Below are 24,801 nucleotides of genomic sequence, written 5' to 3'. Positions count from 1 at the left end.
CAGGTGCCTGAGCACAGTTTTTCTGCATGAAGTACAGTGTCCAGCAGCTTGTCCTCTTCTTGCTTGGGGCTGGTGTTCTTCACACCATGCTCCCAGCATCTACTTAAACTGGGATGCATTTTGTGTACTTGGAGAGACTCCTCTGGATGAATTGTACTTAAAAGGAGATCATACTTATCTCTGCCTAGATTTTAGCTTTATGATTAGTGGATAACAAGGGGAATTGCATAACTTAGGAGTTTATGAGATTTTTTTCTATTTACCACTACTTCAGTTGTCTTGTAGAGAACTGTAAGTTCTCTCCTTTTTAGGTAGAAGTGGGCCCATGCCTGGACTTATCCCACTCCATGCACAATTACTCAGTAGAATGTTCTGGGGTACACAGATTCTATTCTGCACTCCAGATTATGTGCAGAGTGTAGGATTGAGTTCTCAACTCCTGTGATGGGTGCTTGTGGGGACTGTCCTCATAATGAATTTCTGGCAATATTGAGTAGCTTGGGACATTGAGTTTAGTACGTGCAATTTCACTAGACAGCAGCCTGCCAAGGACATCTTTTGGAGACCAGGATGTAATTTTTGACACAGGTCTTTATGTGTGAACTTTTTTTACATTTTTTTGTGGAAAACAAAGATCTGTCTCAACACATACTTAGTGAGCTACTGGACTTGCTAGCTGGATTTGATTTGTTGTGAAAGACTTCTGGTAGAGTGAGGTTTGTTCCTCAGTTTTATGGTGTTCGTGTAAAGAGTACCTGTTCAGGGTATCTTTGCAAATAATACCTCTTTACTGTGTCCTATTTCTGAACTCTCCTGAAAAAACTGCATGTAAATTACAGGCTGGAGGGGTGCTATTCACTTAAAGATCATACAGAATTACACACGCTTTTTTTTTTCTGGAAAAAGAAATTGTCCAACAGAAATAGGCGTCCACCTTTATGAGAAAAAAAAAAAAAAGACTGGAAGATTGCTATGCTGAAAAGTATAGAGAATGTTTTTAGTTGATGCCCTTAAATTCTGCACTTGTTTGAAGACTGTGGAACCATTTGATGCATGTCCAGGTTTCTATATGAAAGAGCATAAAAGAGAATATTGATTTTTTTTTGCCGTGATCTCTTCTACACTTCTGCTTTTCTTCTCTTGCAAATATTCAACTTAAACTTACTTCAGCAAGCAACATGTTATCATGTGGCTTCGCCGAAAAAACTACGTATTTCTGTCCTCTTTAAACAACTAATGATGAAGTCTTTCTGCATATAAATTAGACTGTTAAATTAGAGAAAGTCTCTTCTCAACTGTTCTAGTCAGTCTCAAGAAACACTGCCTCAAAATGAATCTTAGTGCAAAAGAGAAAGTCCAAAGTCTTGATGTCCTTTATTCATTTATTAAAAAAAAAAGGTCTAATTCCGTTCCATCTCTGGTTTGTACTCATTTAAAAAAAGGTCTTGTCTAATATTTTGCTCATCTGCAAAACAGTGTTTGAGTTGAAGCTACCGAGAGACAGATTTTTGTATTTTAAATACTTTGAAAACAGGATTAAAAAACAGCTTCAGCCTGAGTCTTTTACTCTGCTGAAGTTAGAATTAGCAGCAAGTTTCTTGCCTGCCTGAGCTCTAAAACAAGCTGAATCAAGTTCCTTCTGCTCTGATCTGCAGTATTGTCAGTTGAGCCCCCAGTCTGGATTCCCCTCAGCTCTGTGGAGAATTTGGATTTGGATCAAAGTCTTCTTTCAGGTGCTGCAGTTTTAACAAGGATCAGTCCTGACATTTTCTGTATTATTTGCCTGACATTCTCCAGGTAAAATATTCACTGAACCACTCTCTGTTTTATGATATTTTCTTTTCAGTGTCCCAGTTGCATCCATTGCCCATCATGAGGTGCTTCTGTCAGTCAGGTCTTCCTCAGAGGAGACAGAAAGAGATGAGAGGGATGAAATTTCATCTGCCAGGGAGGTAACGAGGAAGAAGGGCAATAAAAGAAAGAAGTTTCCTGCAAACCAGACCAGTAGCATTGATGGGCAGCTGAAAGTTATCCAAGCAGATATAGCCTTAACATTGGGGAATGGATTAATAACAGCCCCTTCCTCCAGCTGATGGGTGTAACCTGATTTTATCCACCATTATCCATTTTTGGGATATTTTTCTCTCCTTAAGCTATAATTAATCATACTGTTTTATGATGTGTGTGAACTGGATATTTCTTTCAGGCAAACGCTTCTGCATTTTTCTCTCTTTCTGGTCCCGTGCGTTTACATACCTTTATAATTTCAGTGCTACCTGGAAAGAAGAGCCAGGAACTTTCTGCCAATGAAGACTGAGATTGTCATTTAGAAAATAACAGAGGCTGGGTCTGTTGACAGGGCTTTGCTTGATTCTCTTTCCATTGGAGTGCAAATTTCAAAACTGAAACGCAGTCTAAGCAAACATTTTCAAACTTCTTGACATTTTGCTGTGCCCCAATAGCTCCTGTCTTTGAAGGATTCTGGCATAGTTTTCTGTAGGCAGCAAACCACAGGGAGTCCAGTTAATTACAGCTGGTGTTAATGGTGAACCGCCACCCTATGCATGACAAAACTGGAATTGAATTAATGGGATTGTGACATCCAACAGGTTGTAATGCCTCTCATAACCGATCTTTGATAGGAAACTGGAATCAAAGGAAAAAGTCACTCTGAAAACTGTCTACAACTGGAAACATACTTCATCCCATTTGGTGGTTCTCATGAAAAGTTGAGAATGGCACCAGTCACTCCAAGACGGTGTTATCCTAACACCTGACCGCTCGTGCGAGGTGCCCAGTGGCAGGAGTCTGTAACCTGTTGCATGCAAAGATGCTGTCAGCTGCCTCCCCTGAGACGTGTCAATGTCATTTGTGCTGTTCTTTCCCTTGCTTATTCTAGAAGTTTACAGATGCTCTCCCCAGTTGCACAACAGAGTAGCTGGGTGATGGGCTGTCCCTGCTCTGCCGTTTCAACAGCTGGTGTCTGTGCACAGATGCCTCTTCAGGGGCTTAATCAGGCAAAATGAAATCTCGTCTGCTGAGTTGGAGAAGGAGAACCTCCATGGTCATCTTTCAAAGTGTCATGGAGTTGGAAAATGTTGTTATCAGGACCTGCTTCTAAGAAGAAAAAACATTAGAAGCAGTATGAATCTGAGATTTACAAGATGTTATATTAGCATAATTTGTTTCAGTAATTCTCAGGCTGACCAACCCTTTCTGAGGCCCAGGCTCAGAGGAGAGTCCTCACCTGTGAGAGCTGCTCTTGCACTGCTAATGTTTGCTGCAGAAGCACAGCAGGGTTGGGGCTGAGGCTTTGAAGGCTGTATTGCTCTAGTAATGTCATGCGATACACAAGACATTTGGCCTCAGCCAAGGACAAGGAGGGTGCTTAAAGTGCTAGCATGTGTATTTTCCTTTGAACACCCTTGGGGGATTGGTATGTTTTAAACACAGTGGAGAAATGGAATGGAAAAACAACAGCTGGTCCAGAAAGAGGACAAATAAACTCTGTTGTATAATCCCAGAGATAAGAAGGTTATAGCATATGCAGCATTTCTTAAAGATATCATATCAAACCTTGAAAGAATAGCATTTTGTTTCAAGATTGATTCTAGACTGTCTTTCTCTTCTTTTTTCCTTAGTAATGTGAATTTAAACCAAACTAATCAAAAGGCATATTTTAACTACCACTTCAAAGACCTATTCTGTGAGTAGCCTTTTCTCTTATACATTAATTTAGTTGGGGTACTTTACATTTCTTAAACTATCTTTGAAACATCTAAAACTGAGACTTCTGTTAAACAGTTCAAGTTTCTGGAATTACTGAAATGGCAATTTTCCATGTATAACAGGCTGCTCTGCCAGGAATGTGCACTTACTGGTGGATGGTGCATTCATGAGAACTTGGCCTCTGTGTCTGCAGCATGCCTCCAGCATGAAGGTCTTCAAATAGGTGCATGAAGATTGGGAGATGGGGAAAATGAGGCACAGAATTTAATTGACTTGACACCTGCCACCCAGCACTGTCCACTCCCCCATCTTCCTTTCAGATTGCATCTCTTATGATGATGCCAAAAAGCTTGAATAGGCTACAGTATTTTGGGGAAGTAGCTGTTTGTTTTGGGTGTTTCTAAGGATGGCTGATGAGCAAAGGAATAGGATCCAGCCATTCTCTCTAGCTTTCACCCTTGCTACCCCATAATGGCTCATGCTCATTGTGCTCCTCACAGTCACTTCATAATGAAAATAAGTCATGATAGCTTTGAATAATGTCTAGAAAAAGTACTATTTTCTCCATAGTTCTAGAGGAAGGAGGGGCAAAAAAGCGGTTGAAATTTAAATCCTATAAACGTAATGTTAGAAGGGAAACATCAGGACTTGTGCAGTTCATTACAATAGCTGATTAGTTCTGTTATAAAATTATTGACATTAATTATTTGCTCTGCTAGTTCAGATAAATGCTCTCAGAATATTACCATCTATTGGCGTCTTCAGATTGATTTGTCATTTCTAGGCTTTTACATAGTAAAACTCAATGTTAGTGGGTGAAATGGTTGGAGATGCTTCTGGATTTTCTCTTAGGCTTGGGTTTTGCTATGGAAACCACTTTGGTACTGACATATTTCCAAGAGATCTGGAGCTCACGAAATGAGAGTGGGACAGACACAGTGGCAGCCTGGAAGAGGTGAAGCAGAACTGTCGGCTAAGATGTTTTTGCCAGGGAATGTTGGATTACACTTCATTTTGGAAGCACACATCAGCTTTATTTGCTCTCTAACTATGCTATATGATCCACCACAGTATGTTTTACATCCTTTCGCAGGGAAAGGCACGGAGGCAGTTGTGCCTTCTAGATCTGCAGAACTGCAGAGCTGCCATGGATGAAGGGCACTGGGAGCACTGCTACACTGCCAGTGCTCATACGGGGCTCTTGGTGTAGACTAATTTTTCTCGATTCTCAGGTGGATGTGACACTGTGACTTGAATTCCGTGGTGTCTTAGCCTGTCTGCTGTGCCGTGTCCAGTGTGCTGCAGTCGTTTCTGGTTTGTCCTGTGTAAACTTACCTTTAGCTAAATTAATGAGCAGGTACAGTTTGTAGAATAAGAGCACTGGAGAATCGCTGAGGATAGCAATGACTCATAAAATAGCTAATACAAATACCAATTTAGGGTTTCATCTTTGCTTTACGTACGTCCAAGGACACTGTTTTTTCAGCAGGCTTTTGGACTATTTGGAAAGCACTGATTACTTCCTTGCTTTTTAGCTTTTCATACCTCTTTCCTGTCCTATTAGTGTACACTACCTATTAATTGTAAGAAAATTTGGGGAGAAAAAAGGATGAAAAGGAATGTGTTTATATCCATGAGCTAAACAAAATGTTGAAACACAGTGCTAGAACAAAGCCTGGCAATTCATATAAGGAACACTAATGGACCTTCTGTTCAGTTCCTTGGATGATGGAGAAATTTGTTTAAAAGTTATGAGGGCTACTCGAAATACTTTGTATTGGATTGTAGAATATTCTTCTTCCACCTCCTTCTCTCTCTGTATTTTTTGTGAAAAAAATGTATAATACATTTTCTTTGATGTGGCTGCCATGTACAGTAAGTAGTTTTATGACTGACATAGAGGATACCTTCTGGTAAGTTTCGAAAAAAATGGGGTTCTGTCTTCTACGTTAATAGGCCTAAGATAAGATGCAGAAAAAGAAGAAAGTGTAATCTAGATTATTTTCTTAGTATTCTCCTGTCCTTTTGTATTGTAAGTCAGGATTTTTATACTGCTGGTTATAAGACCAGGAAATTCTCATTGTCACTGCTCAGTGATTTCTGCTTGCAGCTGCTGAGGTATGACCAACAGGTTGGTCATTTGACTTTTATGGCGTTTCTTTGAATTAATTTTAAGGTAAACTTGACTCTGTTTTTGGTGACAGAAATAGCATGCTGAAAATTTTCTTGCAGCTCTTGATGGTGTTCATATGTCAGAATAGCACTTTCTCAGTCACTTGAATCTACAGCCGTAGAGACAAGCAGTTGAACATTAATGTCAGAAATGAACGCTGTAATAGTGTTTTGATGAATACTCCCCATGCTAACAAATAGCAAGTCAAGAATTATGGTCATTACTAACTGCTGTTACAGAATAGTGTTTCTGAACCTTTTTTTAGTTGCAGGATCAATTGGTTTGGGTGAGAAAAAAAACAGTGTTTTGTGCAGTTATCATTTATGTCCAGCTAAAAATTGGCTAAGCTTTGAGTGAGCATTTGTGGCTCTTATTTTGTTGGCTCATATGTGTGGAAGTGTTAGTATTTTTGAACTGTCTTATAGATGTTTCATGGATCATGAGTGGTCAAGAAACATTGCTACAGAATACTTCAGACGGTCTGTAACTTAAGGGGGTCAACTTTAATAGTTTAGTTAAATAACAAATATGAGCTGTACTGGATGCCACTGCTAAGTTTAACCTCTTGCCATGTTTTTCCAATCTGTTGCGACACAAATACCGTCAGTTTCTGTTCCCTTTTTCCCTGGCAGTAAATGAAGCCAATACTAGAATTATAGAGAGAGGTGAAATGTAATGTCTTTTAAGGTGCTATCAAAAATAATCTCTATGTGTAGAGAAAAGTGAGATGATTATCTATAAGGTAGTGGCCCAGTGTACTGGTAATATTACCCAAGTGCAAGAAACTGCAAAATTACTATTTCTAGTAATATTAGCTGAGATGGAAAGAACTGCCATTGACTTCCAGAAGCCAATGGAGATAATGAAAAGCAAATCTACTCAGTATTTTTAACAGGCAATGTTATTTGGAAGCTAGAAACAGTCAATTGTTATGGAATATTGTTAAGTTTCTGTTTCTTTACAAAGCCTATTTAGACTGTGAGCCCTCCTCATGACAGCAAGCCTTATTCAGAGAACATAACTACAAGAGACTACTCGAGAGCAGTTACACAATAGCTGTTGTTAGGTTTTATGTAGAGACTCAATGTACGTAGATAGCGTTCATTCATGGTACCCAGTAAGATGTCTGGAGTGGGGAATACATGCTATGGGCTTGGGGACAGTTTGGAAAGATAAAGAGCTCGTACCTGTTGGTGCCTTGTTTTGACACAACTTAGAGGACCTGTTCCAATCTCTAAATATTTCTGGAGTCTGTTCTGTCCTCAGCCAGCCCATGTATAGGTAGGTGGGCCCTGTCCCATATGTAATTTTAGGTGATTCATTCCATGGTTCATGTAGGATGTGGCAGATCTCAGCTCAAGCTTTTGACGTGGAGTCATATCCTGAATTCCTGTATTTTTGTAACACTCATGTTACAAACACAGCTGACAATAACTACTACTTGCAAGGCAATGTTAATGCTTTCCTCAGATGAAAAATCTCTCTATGATTCAACTTTTAGCCAGGAGAATATGGATAATTAATTCACAAGGTCGAAGAAGGCCTGACAGGCACAATTGTCTGCTTGCCAGTTTTGACTATTAGAATCTATCAGGAGCTTCCTGGGGGATTTGCTGAGCAGCACTTTCTGAGCTGTCTTTGACCCAGAACAAGTCCGAGCAGAGTGGAGGCAGCAGAGCAGAGTGTTCTGACAACTGAGGGTCATCCCCGAAAACGGCATGCGGAGTTCAGGATGTCTGCTCTCCCTCATGGAAGTCACAGCTGAGCTGGAATCTTGGTGTATTCAGCAAGGAGAGTTGCTTGGTGTTTTGAGAAGAGGTGCAGTTAGGACAAGAGATGCAGAAAAATATGAAGAGCAGGAGGCCAAACAGGAGAACAGAGGTGGGTGATGTGGTTCAGTAACCACGCTTTTCACAGACATTTGCAAGTCAAACAGCTGAGATTCAGTTCTTGTTAACTTGCAGTTTTCTTTGTGAGGGTGAAACTGTGAGCTGGAGCAGGGTCACAGCCCACAGGGGGGCTGCATCCTGTTTTGGGACCCCTAAGCAGCTGGATAAACACAGGAGTGGTGGCATCTTGCAGCTGTTCTGTGCTGCCTGTGTGTGTTTGCCTCTGACTTCCTATCCCTCCACGAGAGGAGGCAGGAGCAGCTGGTCCCAGCTGATTCTGTACTTGTCATCTACAAGCACAGAGAGATGCAAGTGGCTGATTTTGCTCTTTTTACTGAAGAGGAATGATGATGAGTTTCCTCTCTTGCCAGAGAGGAGTTTCTGTGGTGCACAGGTTGGCTCTTGGAGACCTAAAGGAGGCTTTTAAACCCACCCAACATTTGTGATTATGCAAGGTGGGAGACATATACAGGTGAAATAGTGCTGGACATATTGTTTTGGTGGTGATGGTGATAGTACAGAGAGGATTTTCAGAAGGATATCAATGTTGAAGGAGTCCATCCTCAGTTGTTGCAAGACTGAAAAAGCCAATATGGGCATCTTGGGTGTATGGAGCAGCAGTCTGTCCTCTCCAGGGAAGTGCAGGGAAATCTTGAAGTGTTTGCAGAGAGCTGAGCAAGACTGCAAGTGGGAAAAGAGGCCTCTTGTTTTTCCTCAAGGGGAATCCTAAACCCTCCTTTTCTGCTCTGCAGCTGTATATCCCTGGTCAAACCACAGGAAACTTACACGCTGGCTGAAGGATGTACAAGTGTGGAAGGAAGCGTGTGTTATGGACCAGAGGAGAGCATTGTGCTGACATACCTGCCTGCTTTGTTGTGCTTCAGCTTATGGTTCTGTTTGAGAATGGAACAAAATGTTTCGTCGATTTAGGACTTAAATAGGTATGTGTACCATGTGTACCATTTGGTGTCTGATAGAGGAGGAGCTGCGCGACATTTCTGGCGTAAGATATTTGCACAGCGAAATGCATCAGTTTAGTTATAATCCCTGAATCAAATGTGATTATTCTCAGTCATTCTTTCTTGAAGAGAGGACTGCTGATGTTCACCAGTTTTAGATTCAGATAATATTGTGAATTTAAATATGTAAATATGGATACATAAGCTGCCTTAATGGCCTTTGCCCAAGAGAAGTGGCTCTCTCCAGTCCCGATGGTATGGCACCTGGCCTACCACTAAATACATAAGCTTATTAAAGCCCAGGAGATGGAGGCCTCTTTCAGCTGCCTCTTGAGTCCCTGCATTGGCTCGTTGCAACCTGCACAGCTTGAAAACCCCGTTACTGTCTTGTCTCTACCACATGTGAAGAGCAAACCTTCTATCAAATCACTCACACCACCCAAATCCTTGGAATTAAAACCAGTAGTAGTCCTTTCCCATCCTTTGCCTCTTCTAGCATTGTTTTGCTTTTTTCTGGCGCCTTTACTTGCATTGATACTCTGTCCACCATTCCTGTGTTCTCACCAGCTCTTGAAGATTGGCATTAGGGCAGCCTGCAATGAGTGTCTGTTGTGGAACTCACTTAGGTAACTTCGAAGAGCTAATGGTTGTTCCAGACACCTGTGCTGCCAATTTCTGGATCCTACTGGTTCATAACTGTCCTCCTCTCCGTATGTCCAAGAAGCTCCACAAAGCATGCATCCTTCCAGAGTTTCAACACTTTCTTTCACTGCTGAATTCTGGAGTGCCTGTGCAAACTTACCTGCAGTGAGTTTACAGAATAGAATCATGGAATCATTTAGGTTGGAAAAGACTCTTAAGATCATTGAGTCCAACAACTAACCTAACACTGCCAAGTCCACCACTAAACCATGTCCCTAAGCACCGCATCTACATGTCTTTTAAGTACCTCCATGGTGAGTCCAGCACTTCCCTGGGAAGCCTGTTCCAATGCTTGACAACCCATTTGGTGAAGATATTTTTCATAATATCGAATCTAAACCTCCTCTGGCACAACTTGAAGCGATTTTCTTTTGTCCTATTGTTTGTTACCTGGGAGAAGAGACCAACCTCCACCTTGCTACAATCTCCTTGTAGCCTTTTAGCTTTATTCTTATTCCTGATTTAAGCAGGTTGGTGACCTCTAATCACCAGCATATAACCAGTTTGTTTTTTCTTCATTATTATGTGAATGAAATTTATTAGAACATTAATAGAAATTTTTGCAGTCTATTTCAAGAGCTTGCCTCACTGGAAAGCAGATCAACTCTGAAAATGCACAGGACAACTATTTCAAGATGTCACTTTCAGTTTTTTGCATTCATTTTATGCGAATGAATTTTCATATAGATATGTAAAAATAAGAAAAATTATTAATAAAGCCCATATGTTTATGTTCTCATTTACATCATAATGGTTTCCCAAAACTGCATATCTCCGTCATTTTTAGGTCAACAGTTCTTAACTTAGTTGGTAGCAGACATTAAGACATAAACATAATTTACTGGGAATTTTCAGTCTGCAGATTTGTTTTGCAGTGAGTCGTATTCTGTTTTAGAAGATACTTGTTTTTCATGAAATGAAAGTAGAATTATGCTTCAAGTTTAATTGTATTCAGATGCCATTTTTCTAAGTGCTAGATTAATTCATAAAAAAGTCGCCTTGTTCTTCTAATCCATATCATTAATGTTTTCACCAAAATAAGAGGAACCAGCCACTCAAGTTACCAGGTGAATGAGCATGGAAAGTTCAAATGACATTAAGTACTGTACTCCTAGGACAGCATCTTTTGAAGCTATAATTTTTTATCGTCACTTATCGACTTGGGTTTAATCCCTGGAAAAAAATAATTAGAGCATTCAGGCAGAAGGAAAATTGTGATTGCAAAATGTAGGCAGCTCCAGTTATAGCTGTTTCCCACGATGTTGTTCTCTCTGTACCTCCTGATGCCAGTGGCCCAGAATATTTATCATTGCATCCTTCCAGCATAAGTGGTAATGAACGGCAAACACACTCAGCAGCAGTAGCTGATTAAGTGCATCAGTCAACACAGGTACAATTTTGTCTTTGTTCTGCATTAGAGTGGTGTGACTCCACTGTTTGATACTTCGTGTTTTGACAGCAGGAATGTTAAAATTAAACAAAGCTTGTAAAGCTGTGGGTTTTCTTTCTCTGTGCTTGTTTTTGTTGGGACTTGGGGGTTGTCAACATGGTGAAGTACGTGATTCAATAGCTGTAATAGTTTCCGATGTGAACACTGCTTCATACTTGAAAAGCGTTTGTCATCTAGCTTAGCCTGTTTCAGAAATCCTTATAGAAAGAGCTGGTTTGGTTACCTGTTCGGTTTTAAATGCACATCCTTTCTTCCTTGTTTTAAAACAGTTTTTCTGTATAGTGTGTGAGCCCTTACTCTCACACAGTCAGCCTCCAGGCTTAGTTTTGTTACAGATATTTGTAACCACGATTGTGTGTGTAAGAAGATACTGTCTAGTGTATTTGTTTTCAGTGAGCTCTTCTAGATGGCTGCCTTATTTATTTCAGCAGAGATAGTTAGAATAGGGGAAGGGATTCACTTAATGTATTGGAGTTTTGTAAATAATTTGTAAATTCTTGCAGTAAATCAGCTATTAGAGTTGCTCCCCTTCATGAGTGAAAGAGGAAAAGGTCCCACCTTCTTTATCCAGAAGGGTAGTGGCTAGAGCACTGTCCTGGGAAATCCCAAGTCTCTTATTAGATTTAGCCCAAAGCTGAGTGGATAATAATAACTTTTCAGAAAACTGTGTTGATTTCTTCTACTTTACTGTCCTTTTAATTCTTATTAGCTGGGTGTCATGGTTTGATGTAGGGGGGGGTTGGGGGTTCTGGTGGCAGGAGAGGGGCGTTGCTCCCTGTGACCTCCCTGGTTTTGGAACCAGGTTAGACCTGGTTCTGGCCACCAGATCGGACTGCCATCCCCCTCGGGGCTGAGCCAATCAGCGCCTCTGCGAATTGCCCTATTTAAGTCGGGACAAAGGAACCAGAAAAGGTGCTTTGCCCAGGAGCGAGGAGAGAAGGGAGGAGGGCACTGCCCCCCTGCAACCAGGATGGTCTTGGTGGAGCAGAGACCCACTCGCAGCCCTTGGAGAGGAGATGCCTGAGCCTGAGGACAGTCGTGTCGGGACGCATGACAAGGCAGAGAGGCATCTGGAGTCTGCGTGATGACCCACACTGGAGCGAGTGGCTACAGCTTCCTGAGAATCCGAGACTGTGGTAAAGCCCACACTGGGGCAATCCGATGGGGAAGGATTGTTTCCTGTGGGCTGGACTCACACTGGAAAAGTTTGTGGATTTTTCCTTGTGAGTAGGGGATCCACTGGAGCAGGGGAAAAGGGTGTAAGGACTCCTCCTCCTTTAAGAAAGAAGCGGCAGTAACAGCACGGAATGAACTGACCTGCACTCCCCCAGTCCCTGCCCCCTGCACTGCTGGGGGGGGAGGTAGAGCCAGGAAGAAAAGAAAGGGGGGAGGGCGGGGGGAAGGTGTCGGTTTTAAGGTCTGGCTTTGTTTCTTTTTATCCTTTAAAGTAACCGGTTTTGTTTCCCTTTGTCCTCTTAAGTAACCATTAATAAATTGTTTTGCTTTAAGAAAGCCCAGTCTGTTTTGCCCAGGACCATGGTTGGTGGGTGCTCCCTCTGTTCTTGTCTCAACCCTCAGTCCCTTGATTGTATTTCTCTCCTCTCCACTTTACTGGAGACGGAGCGACTGTGTGAGTTTTAGTTGCTGGATCGGCCTAAAATCACAACACTGAGTCAATCCTCAGCCTTTCGTTTATTTAGTCTATGACTAAATGCATAGTTTTTAGTGCTAGGTTGATGTTGATTATGACAATTTCACATGTTTATTCTTCTCCCCTTGTACAATTACTCTGTTTCAACAGAGTTTATTGACCTCTTGAAAACTTGCCCCAAAACTATACTCTTTTTGTTAATACTTAAAGACATGTCTTAGAACAAAGACGAAGGGAAGGTTATAGGAAAAATCGTAATATAGCAAGTCCTGAACAGTGTGGGATTTATTAGTCTAGCATCCCTAGCATCATTCATGCCTCATGTCTGGAGATGTAGCATTTTGACTGTGAATAACATAGAGTGGTGAAAATGAAAGAGCTTTTGCACAAAGAGAAAGGAGGTGAGGATCGGAAGTGAAGATGTAAATCTGTACTACTATGTTTTGTCTGACAGCCTTCGGTTGTAGCTTACATTCTCCTCTTCTGGGAATTTCCAGACATTTTCACCTTGCTTCTGCAAAGCCCTGTGTACCTCCAAAGGTGTTGAAAGGTGACTGTGTGCAGTTAGCACTTTGAGGTCTCCTTGTGTTGCACTGTGTGCTGCGTTCTTCCTTAACCAACATCTGCAGGAAACAAAGGTGAAAAAAAAGCCTTTGATATGAAAATCTCACATAATACCTTGAAGTGAGGTGAGTCATATCTGTTCTTTAAGGGCATTTTGGGGGGAAAAAAAAGCAGAAATTAACAAAAAACAAATCAAGAACATTTTGAGTGAATGAGTTGTTCAAAGTAAAGAACTTACATGGTTTTTTTTTATTGATATTACTCTTAAAGATTCGAAAGCTGTTTCTTGATAGGGATTGGCAAAGTATGATATAGTTCTGTTGTCACCTAATGAAAAATGAAATTGTTTTGCTAAAAGAGAGAATATAACCTTTTTTTTCCTACATAGAAGCCATGCTGCCTTAGCCTGTACTGAAGTTTGTATAGTAGTGTTTTTTCATATATATAGCTGAGTCTTACAGTTAACATTTTTCCTTGTAGCTGAGAGTTAAGGGTCCCGTCTGTTGTTGAATTAATCAGGTAGGATTTGTATGGATAGTTTCAGGGGACATTTTGATTTTTAACTAAAAACAATTTGAATTTTGATTTTAAAAAACAACCCTTTTGCTGAAATTCATTAGACATTTCTAGTTAGAAGTTGACAAAATGTTGCCATCTACACCGTTTCTCCTGGTTATGCAGTGATATGGCTGGATATCACATATGACTCATGGAACATAGTATGTGACTTATTTGACTGAATCAGGTTTTCTAATACAGTCCTCACAACTGCGAAATTATCTCCCACAACAGACAGAAACTTCTGAATATTATTGCTTGAATTTCATGCAGTTTGTTACCTGGATCTCTTACCAGCCTTCTTTTCATTTAGTCTTAGGCTATCCTGGGTGTCCATTTAGCACTATCTTCATTTCTGTTCCTAAGGACTCCAGCACTATGCCTACCTGTGTTATACCTCTTTCTCAAAAATGCATGGAAATCCTTAGGGATCAAGTATCCGCTTTCTCTCTTCTGCTGCTTCTGGTGTGTGCTCTGCTGAACAGTTATGAGGGAAGAGTATGGAGAGGCAGGCATTTCTCAGACAGCACCGTGAGTTACTACGTCTCAAACCATCCATCACTGCTTGGGTATTCCTGAACTGGTGGGCTCCTGGTCAGTATTTCCATTCCTGAACAATGGAGCACTTGTAATTTCTCAGGAAACCTGAAATCACTTGGAACACTTTGCTAATTTAAGGTAAAAACAAGGTGAGATTATTTTACTTCAGAATGAAAAGCTTAACAGAGACAATCATCATTTGGAGAGATATAAAAGCAGAAGTAGAAACATACTTTATAGCGTCCTGTATGTTAGTGTAGCTCCAAGAGGTTCTCCCTCTCTGCTTCATCTAACTAAAAAAGCTTCCAAGAGACTTAACACAGCAGGGATCCAGTCCTTAGAGGACTCCCTTCCAGGTTAGATCTCTTTTCTGGAGGGCATTGGTCACCAAGGAGAGGGTTTTGTCTGCAGAAGCCTCTTGCTACCTGGCATTAATTTTCACAAGTCAAATCTCTTCTGAGATTTTCCTGCGGTACATAGCCTCGTGCTTAACCAGATCTCCTAACCTTTCTCTGAGAGTTGTTCGCCATTGCAGTCTGTATGGCTTTAAACATTTTTATCTCCAGTGCTATCACCTGTCCAGACAATAAACAAAAGTCTTTGCTAGATGTGAATACAAAGCCTGACAGCTGGTGCGATGTTTTCTTTGCCCATAAACAAATCACTTAACCAGCAGTCTGAACAGATTTTTTGTTCAGATAGCTGTGGGGAAGGTTTTTCTCAGCACAAAACCCTTGAAAATGTAGATACTGAGAACTGTGCTTCATAGAAAGAAGAATGCTGAAAACCATGCAAATGTACAAGAGAGACTAACGTATGCAGCTCATAAAATAGCCCCTGGTAGAGATGACTATTGCAATAACTGAACAAAGATTGAGGGGAACAGCCGGAGGGATGCTGCAGCCTGGGTTAGTGGGGTTAGAGTAGAGCTTATAGCAGTGATAGTCCGTTTCTCTTCTCTTAAAACAAACCCCCCCCAAACCAACAAAACCAAATAAACCACCCACTTTCTTTTCTTTGTCTTTACTCACAAATTATATTCTTCCATGTAGACAATAAGCTATTTTTCCATGCAGTTCCTTCTTCATGATCTTAATCATGTATCTTAATACAAAAATGCATGCCTTTCTTTGAGTCCCTTGTGTTGGTGGGAAGGCAGCTTTCTTTATTGGCTAACTTTTTTCACTAGTTGATGTATCTACAGGACAGAATCTGCTTGTGTGGTTGCACAGGATGACACTGATAAGTGGTCTGGGTTGGTAAGCTCAAAGGAAATTTATATTCTTGGGCTCTTTATTATGACAATGTATGGATAGTAAAAATTAGAAGCTTACATGTTTATTGGAGTTTATTTACGTTTATTCAAACTTCTCTTATGTTCAATGACTTTTTATGCTGTTTGCCTTGCCAAGCAGGTCAAAAATTTACAGTTCTTTGTCCTTCAGAAGCAGTCTTTTCAGCCTCTTTTAAAATACAAATGCCAGTTCATGCAAAAAGAAGTTTACTTACACGTGTACTTATTTATTGATTTATTATATTCGAAACCTACAATATAGAATGCATGACATTCTGCTTAGTATATTAATTCAGCTTCCTACAGTATACTTTAAATGGTGGTCCAGGGAGGTACGAGTGCCCATATGGTAGAATGAACCTGGCTAGGATAGGTTTGTAGATTTGTGTGGTTCTCAGTGATACATGCCTGGTGCTGACTGAAATCCTGAACTGGTACTGCAGTGCGGTGATAACTGGTCACAGTGTGTGTCAACTAATGGAGCTGCTATGCACTGCACACTTGTGCATTGCAGCTCAGTTCTGAGTGTGTAGTGTGGCTGTTGTCGTTTTGATTATTAATAAGACATATTTCTATTCTCTACATAATGTGTTACCAGTACCAGCATTTCTTTTTCTAGGAGTCTTTCAGACTGACCTCGGAGAACCCATTTCTAGAAACCCATGCATCTTCTGTTGCACATACACAATAAGCCAAGATATGATCACCTTTTACTCTCAGAGATGTATTATACACATCATTAATAGTCCAGTGGCGCCACATTTTGTAGACAAGCAAGACACTATGATACATTCTGGCTGAATTTAGGTCTTCTAAAAGGCAAAGAGCGTGCTCACAATAAAGGCATAACAGATCTTCTGCTGTAATCATTCTGATTCTATGATCTTCTGCTGGTATGAACACAAAATTTGGGACTTAGCTGCCAGGTCTTCCATTCTTGAAGGGAAGAGTGGTCTGGGTAACTCTCCCTCAATGCTTGCTAGTGCTGGGAGATGGAGGTAGTGCTGGATAACTGTCCCGTGCCACACAGTAGTGGGGCTTACACTGGACAGGCCATAAGCACTTTAAGGCAGGAGCTGTCTTTCTGGTCTGTGAATTTGCCCCATCTGGAATACAGACATCCTCTTCTGTGAGTGAGATGCCAAAGGACTAGTGTAGTATCAGTAATAGCAACAAGTGCTCCTGATCATTCCTAGGACTCAGGGAATCCCAGCACCGTAGAAGTGTTTCTCTGGCTTCTAGATTGGAAAAATGCCACCAGTTGCTGTGAAACTGGCATCTCTCACTTCTTTTGCAGGCATAGTGGTATTTACATTCCCAGTATTTCCTTGGTAACACAGTCAGCTGGTGTTCAAAGCTAGAATAAGTGGAGAGTAATTAACTCCACTGAGCACAGTGCAAGGTTCCTAGTGAGTCTACAGAGTAAATATACCTTCTTGAAAGGATTTAGATGCACAGATCCCAAAATTGCAGTGGAAGCACTAAGCAAGTCTCGCCTGTTAGTCAGACAAGATGATAGCAGCTGGAGAGCCCGCAGCCGTCTGCCTGGCTGGTATTTAGATGACACCTACTGGTGAAGTGTCCCTGCACCTCAGGAATATTTTCCATGCACAAAACAAATGTTTCATTGATGTGCCAAAGCACTAGGCTTAATGTACCATCCTGCTGAGAATAAGAGCTGCCTGTGGAGAAAGCATATCCCTGTCTTAAAATAATAACTGATGTCATTAGAAAGTTTGGAACCAAACAGCAGAAGAAAAATTCCTTGAAAATCATAGAATCGTAGAATAGTTAGGGTTGGAAGGGACTTTGAAAATCATCTAGTTCCAACCCCCTGCCATGGCAGGGACACCTTCCACTAGACCAGGTTGCCCAAAGCCTCATCCAACCTGGCCTTGAACGTTTCCAGGGCTGGGGCATCCACAGCTTCTCTGGGCAACCTCTTCATTGGCATTCCCAATTCATTTTTTTTGGCTTGGCTCTATCTCGCATGTTAATCCCTGGCATTTGAGTAGGGGTAACTTTTGGATGCATGTTTAATCCATCTTGGAGGGTATTCAGAACTTTACTGAACAGGGCCCTCAGCGGGCTGGTGTCACTTGGGAGTTGGTCCTGCGTGGTGTCAGACAGGTGGCAGCCAGAAGTCTCAGTATATCATCCTGTGGTTCTGCGATGCTGCTGTTCTGTCTGCAAGTGTTGCAGACATACGCTTCAAATCAAGCTTGAAAGTATTTTCTAGTCAGCATTGCTTCTTACTCTTCCAGATACCCTCAGCTTTTTCAAACAGCAGCAGCATCGGAGGGAGAGATGGCAACAAAATCATATGGCTGTCAGAAAGGTTTCTCGGCGCTCTATCAGCAAGGAGCGATGGGTGGAGACGCTTGTGGTTGCAGACAGTAAGATGGTTGAATATCATGGAAGTGACCATGTGGAATCATATATCCTCACTATAATGAATATGGTATGTACAACATTTCCTTTTTTCAGATAGGTGTATGAAGCCAAGTTTAATTTGGTTATGTTACTGGTCACCTTGAAACAAGTCTGTAACATTATTCACTGAAAGAAATGGAGTATCATTCATATGTGTGCTTTGAAACTCAGTATTTTAAAGCATTTGTTACCTTATATTTTCATAGTCACAATTTTTTTCTGGACTTTAAGTGAGAGAAGTTTCATAGCTATAAATGCTAGCACTAATTTTATTTCCACTGAAATTCCCTGTCTCTCCTGGAACCTGTTGTTCATTGGTAGCTACAGCGATAGAGAGAAATTCTACGGTTTTAGAGAGAAATTCTATGGTTTTAAGCATATGGATTCTTTCCCATGTCTGTGAATGAGAAAGGCATACAGGAGCCCACTGGAAATTGTAGTAACTTAGCAAGAATTAAAATATCAGTGTGTTACTGCTTGGTTGCAAATCCAAACAGCACCATATGAGCTATTATGAGGAAAGTTAACTCTGTCTGAGTTCAAACAAGTACAACTGCTTTTCCCGATAAGTATCCTGGCCATAATACAAAGTCCATGTTGAAAAAAAAAGGAAAATTTAACTTCCCGTGTTCTCCTGCATGGCAAGTTTCAAAATGTAAATTGATCTGGGAAAAGCAATAGCTTTTCATGAGCCTGCCTACAGATATGTCTCCTGTTATTATCTGTATCATAGCGAGTATTGACCTTGGAGAGTCTATTGAGGATGTGTTCTATGTCATTATCATGGTACGCGTGTAATATATGTGAAATTAATCACAGTGTAATTCCTAGCCATGGTAACCGGTCTTTCCCATATGTTTATACAGTATGTTCCTGACTGTGTCCCAAGCAGTCTGACTAGCTACTGATTAAACAGACATAAAGCTGATTTGAGCACGTGAGGTTTTGTCCACACACGGAAAATACATGGAATATATTTTCTGTCACAATCAGATTCAGGAACAAACAAATATTAACATTTTCTCTGTAGTCTATACCTGAGATGGTAGGGTTACTCACAATGATTCGATTTTCAGTTTAATACCTTGAAAAGACCCATAACGAAATCAGATCTCTATAAATACAATTTCTACTTCATTTCAGTAATTTCTCCTTTAATGATTTTCTCCAGAACAGTTTTGATCCAAACACAATCCATTTTGTTCATTCGTATTTCTTGTGATATATGGCATAGCTCACATATAGATAGACTATTACTATCTGCTCTTCTGATTCGCTTTCCTCCTGCCTAATTCAACATTGTGGTGACATTTTTGACATTTTATTGGGGTCAAATTTTGCTGAGTTCAGTTCTTGCATTTTTTAATGTGGATGTTTTTTAATTGATTCATTATCTTTGTTTTTGTTCTTATGATACTCTTCTGTGCTGTTGAAGCACAAGAGTATCCATCATTTAACTGATTTCTCTTTGCCTAGTACCGACTAATTTTTGCTTTGTTGTGGCAAAAGCTGATTCCTGTCGAATCAAAAACAATGATTTGATATGCTGTTTTTTTTTAGCACACCGAGTGGACCTCTCCATCAGTGTTACGTAACTCCAGATGTTGCATTCTTTTCTGCTAGTGTTTTTTAAGAACTCTGGTGTTCTTGAAAGGAAATGGACATAAATAATCTTGTGTGTGCTCTTGCTCTTTAGTTTAGTAACTTCTGCCAAATCCTGTATCATCTGTCATTTGGCAGAGCTGTCCTTTGCAGTATCATAGAATCATAGAATCACAGAATGGCATAGACTGGAAGGGGCCTCAGAGATCATCTAATCCAACCTCCCTGTCATGGGCAGGGACGCCTCTCAACTAGACCAGGCTACTCAAGGCTCCGTCCAACCTGGCCTTATTTGTTGCATTTCAGTGAACTTTCAATGAAGTGCATTGAGGTTTTAAAAAACAAAACACCACCCCTACCCCAAGATGAACAGTGTGCTTGAAGTAAATGTGTTTTCTCTCTAAAGTCCTGTTCTGCTATAGAGGAATCAGTTAATCTCATACCTCCTGGCTCTGGCACAGGTCACTGGGTTGTTCCATGATCCAAGCATTGGCAATGCAATTCACATTGTGCTGGTCCGGCTCATCCTCTTTGAGGAGGAAGAGGTAAGGTTTCTATTTTCCTCAAGTAACTTAATAAAACTTGGGAGTTCAATGCATTGAGCCAGAATTATGGAGAGGAGAGTTTATTTGCTTAAAATAATATGTTTGTTTTCCTCTTCTATTAATCCTCAGCATGTCTGGTTTTGGAATAAATGCTGCCCTGGATAGCAAAGTAATTAGCTGATGACTTCAGGTATTTCTGCATAAAATTACCAAGGAAAATGTAATCAAAACAGGCAGATTAGGAATGGGGAAGTGGAATCTCCTCAGTGTCAAAAGAACACGAAATGCCAAGGAAGACTAGATGAGAAACAGAAATTAACATGTTCATCATCACTCAGAATCTAATTACTTGGCATTACCTGAAATGTATTAACAAGTGTAATGCTAGAGTATTTATATTTGCAGATCTCTGAAGAAGTAAATCCGTTATTGTGCAGCTCAAACATACATTGTTATTTTTAGATCTTTTTCAAACCAAAAATTTAGGACTAAGTAGAAGCTAATTACTGTAAACTAGCTGTGTTCTGATAGTTTCCAGTGTCTCTCATTCACTAGTATGTTGCTACATGCTTAAATATATGCTGATTGTCATCAATTTGTAGTTACTTTTAAAGCCCTGTGCATGGCAAGGCTCGTTCTGATTGCAGGAACACATTAAAAGGATTTTCTCAGTGGCTTATATTTTATGGCCACCACAGGCCAGATGATCCCAATGCTGTAGAAGGCAGCGAACCAAGCTATGAGGCCAGGCTATAACTTCTGAAATAATTATTAGGATAGAGTCTATCCTTATAGTCCTCGGTGTAAGAATATGCAGGCCAAAATCTGTAGTTCGCATCTTAGCAGGACAATTAGGACCTAAAGTCCATGGTGACCTCCTGTTAAGTTTACTTGCTAAACTTCTGTGACTGTTTTCGTAATAAACCATGGATTCCTGTTCAGTTGAGTAGGGCAATATTGGAAGCAACAGTGTTGGCTATCTTTCAAAATCTGGTTTGTTATCCCGAAATTGCTATCTGGTAACAATGTTATTTAGATGCTTTGTAAAAAGTTTACTTAAATACAGTGATACAAGATACAGGGAATGGCCAAGAACAGAAATGAGAAAAATATGTTTTTCAATTAATTTATTTTGCGTTGTCTGTATTTCAGAAGAAATTTCAGTAACTTGCATGTTTACTACATAATAATAAGATGAGGAAGAAACATCTGTGACTGCATTGTTTCTCTTTGGAATTGAAAAATATTATGAAAGAAATACACTTTTAGAAACATAATTGTTCACTGAGCATGACATTGTTCACATAATATTGAGTGACAAACTTCAGCATGAAGTCCCAGACTAATTAGTCTTTACGTTCTCTGTAGAGGAAAACTTGTTTTCAAGAGAATAGAAAATGTTTGTTTGAAAGTTTCAATTCAATGTTGGATCTTATGAAGCTCATTTACAAAAAAAAAATGGTACATTTCTGCATTTATTTTTTTCCTTTAGCTGCCCAATTACAAAAATATCAACATTTTAACTTAATATCCAATATGTTACACAAATAGATGTATTTTCTCCTAATGATGGCTCTAACTTCAGGTAAAAGCATAATCAGTTGCATTTCACAGATTAACCAAATTCACTGCTAACATCACTGACATGCTATTGCAATGCAGTGTGGTCTTCAAAATAACATTTTCCTTCATTTCCTATTAGCAAGGTTTGAAGATAGTTCACCATGCTGATAAGACACTAGCAAGCTTCTGCAAGTGGCAGAAGAGTGTCAATCCCAAGAGTGACGTCAACCCCACACACCATGACGTGGCCGTCCTTCTAACCAGGTGTGATAGCTGTTCAGTGGCCGTGACTGACTATTGTTTAGTTGTGATTTTTGGGTGATGATTTTTCTTTTATAGGCTCATGCCATCATTTAGTTCATCCTGCATAGAACCTGGTAAAGTGATCTGATTGTGTAAAGTGAGCTATTGAAACATGCTGTTTCTGAAACCCAGTGTTAATTAGAAAATAACCTAGTGTGAGTGTCTGACACTCAAACAGGAAGAGAATATGAGCTATATTATAAAAACGTGTGGTTAAAGTTAGAGCTGCTGTACCTTTTAAAGAGATTGTTTTTAATTTGTTTTCAAAGTACATATAAACTTTATGTGTGCACGTGGGTGTTTTATTAGAGATGCATCTTAGTCAGGAAATTGAGATCTGTATGTCCCAAGAGACTAGCAATTTGCAGAGCTCAGGTCTTGTTCCCCACTTGATCCAACTCATTTTGTGCTTGGTCACTTCTCTATTCTTTGAGTCAATATACCAAAACAGTGTAGCATGTAGATGAACAACTTCATAATGACAAATCCTAAAGGAATACATAGGTGCAGCTCAGAACGGAAGTGTATTTTGCAATCATAGTGCCATTTATTTTTAAGCTTTAACGTGTATGAATTTAAAGTATTATCTCTGTATTTAAGGCAACACAAAATATTTTTTTACATTGAGCAAGGGAGGCTCAGAAAACTTAAAGGTAATGTCTGAGGTTACACAGGGAGTTTGTGGCAGGGCATGAAACAGAACTACAGGGCCTTAGAAATTGATCCAATCTGCACACAACTGAGAGAAAAGATTGGGTCTAAAGCCTGCAAAAAAAAGTCCCAAGTTAAAGTCTGTCAGACAGAAAAACAACAACGCAAAAAGAACCCTTTCAAGTCGCACAGTAAAGAAGAGAGTCAATAGATTTTAAAATAAGAATGAGGAAAAAGAAGTCTCACAATGATGCGTGGTTTACCTCTCCAAATAAACAAGCTTCAAACAGTTCACCTGGATGAAGCTGAGTTGTGGTGAGTTTAGTAAACCATACCTTAAAACGCTGTCAGAAGTGGAAGTTTTAAAACTTTTTCTTATGCAAGTTGACAATAAACATGTATTTAGGCACTACAGCAACATAAATATTGGCTGCAAATTGTAGCAGTACAATATGGTAGTAGCAGAACAAGTGCATGTTGTTGTTGCATGTATGTTTGTAAAATGTTAACGCTATGCTTGCTTAAAATGCAATTTAGCATTGATACGCTATATATGAGATGGAGACTTACCACCCAATTTAAGTGACAGTCTACAGTTGTTTTTAAGCTCTTTTAATGACACGTCTTTTCTGTGATTCTAGAAAGGACATTTGTGCTGGCATGAATCGTCCCTGTGAAACCTTAGGTTTGTCTCATCTGTCAGGCATGTGTCAGCCTCACAGAAGCTGTAACATCAACGAGGATTCTGGCCTTCCGTTGGCTTTCACTATTGCTCATGAACTTGGACACAGGTATAGTTGAAAGTGAAGAGGGGACCTAGATGAGTATAATTTATTATTTGTATGTTAATACTCCAATTGTCAGATGGAAGCAAACCAAGGATTGTGTTAGTGTCTCAATTTTTCAAATCAAAACTGTGTTTTTTCAAAGCAAAGGAATAAGAAATAGATTCTTCAGCCTTTGACCTTTATTTATATTTACGACTATTTGGTCTGCCACTTATAACAGTCTACTAAGGCAGTACATAGGATGAAATAATTAAGCCACAAAGAAACATCACTTAATCGTGCTAATTTTTCCGAACATATACTGAATTACTGTGGAATTACTTTAGATGATTTCCAAATCAATCCAAATCATTTACAGAAAATATACTTGTTTGATTGTATCAGAGTATTTCCATAGTGCAGATTAGCTGAGACCAGGATCACCTCCTCCGAGCTCAGGAGTGGTGCATCCCAACAAAGACAAAGTCAGGTAGGCACACCAGGAGGCCTGCATGGATGAACAAGGAGCTCCTGGACCAACTCGGACACAAAAAGAAGGCCTTCAGGGGATGGAAGCAAGGACAGGTGGACTGGGAAGAATACAAAGAAATTGTGGGAGCAATCAGAGATAAGGTTAGGAAAGCTAAAGCCCTGATAGAGTTAAATCTGGCCAGGGACATCAAGGGCAACAAGAAAAACTTCTATAGATATGTCAGTGATAAAAAGAGATCCAGAGAAAATGTATGCCCTCTCCGGAAGGAAACGGGGGACCTGGCTACCTGGGATATGGAGAAGGCTGAGGTTCTCAATGACTTCTTTGCCTCAGTCTTCACTGGCAAGAGCTCCAGCGGCACAGCCCAAGTCACAGAAAGCAAAGGCAGGGACTGTGAGATTGAAGAATTGCCCACTGTAGGAGAAGATCAGGTCCAAGACCATCTAAAGAACCTGAAGGTGGACAAGTCCATGGGACCTGATGAGGTGCATCTGTGGGTCCTGAGGGAACTGGCGGATGAAGTTCCTAAGCCACTATCCATCATATTTCAGAAGTGTGGCAGTCCGGTGAAGTTCCCAGTGGCTGGAAAAGGGGAAACATAGCCCCCATTTTTAAAAAGGGGAAAAAAGAAGACCCAGGGAACTACAGGCCAGTCAGTGTCACCTCTGTGCCTGGCAAGATCATGGAGCAGATCCTCCTGGTGACTACGCTAAGGCACATGGAGAATAAGGAGGTGATTGGTGACAGTCAACATGGCTTCACTAAGGGCAAATCCTGCCTGACTGATTTGATGTCCTTCTATGATGAGGTTACAGCATTGATGGATAGGGGAAGAGCAACTGACATCATCTACCTGGACTTGTCCAAAGCATTTGATACTGTCTCACACAGCATCCTTATCTCTAAACTGGAAAGACATGGTTTTGATGGATGGA

At 40.3% G+C, this 24,801-nt stretch overlaps 1 protein-coding gene across 1 annotated transcript in view; it reads left to right on the top strand.

The window, feature by feature from the left end:
• Nucleotides 1-24,801, top strand: part of ADAMTS12 (ADAM metallopeptidase with thrombospondin type 1 motif 12) — a 200,016-nt gene that overhangs the window by 84,615 nt on the left and 90,600 nt on the right. The window contains 4 exon segments of the mRNA XM_086629244.1: nt 17,774-17,970; nt 20,006-20,089; nt 21,792-21,916; nt 23,248-23,397. Of these exon segments, the coding sequence (XP_086485370.1) occupies nt 17,774-17,970; nt 20,006-20,089; nt 21,792-21,916; nt 23,248-23,397 (556 nt within the window).

Source organism: Tauraco erythrolophus, chromosome Z (assembly GCF_009769465.1).
Source record: "Tauraco erythrolophus isolate bTauEry1 chromosome Z, bTauEry1.pri, whole genome shotgun sequence".
In the NCBI taxonomy this organism is placed as follows: domain Eukaryota; kingdom Metazoa; phylum Chordata; class Aves; order Musophagiformes; family Musophagidae; genus Tauraco; species Tauraco erythrolophus.
This window is presented reverse-complemented; position numbering and strand designations above follow the sequence as displayed.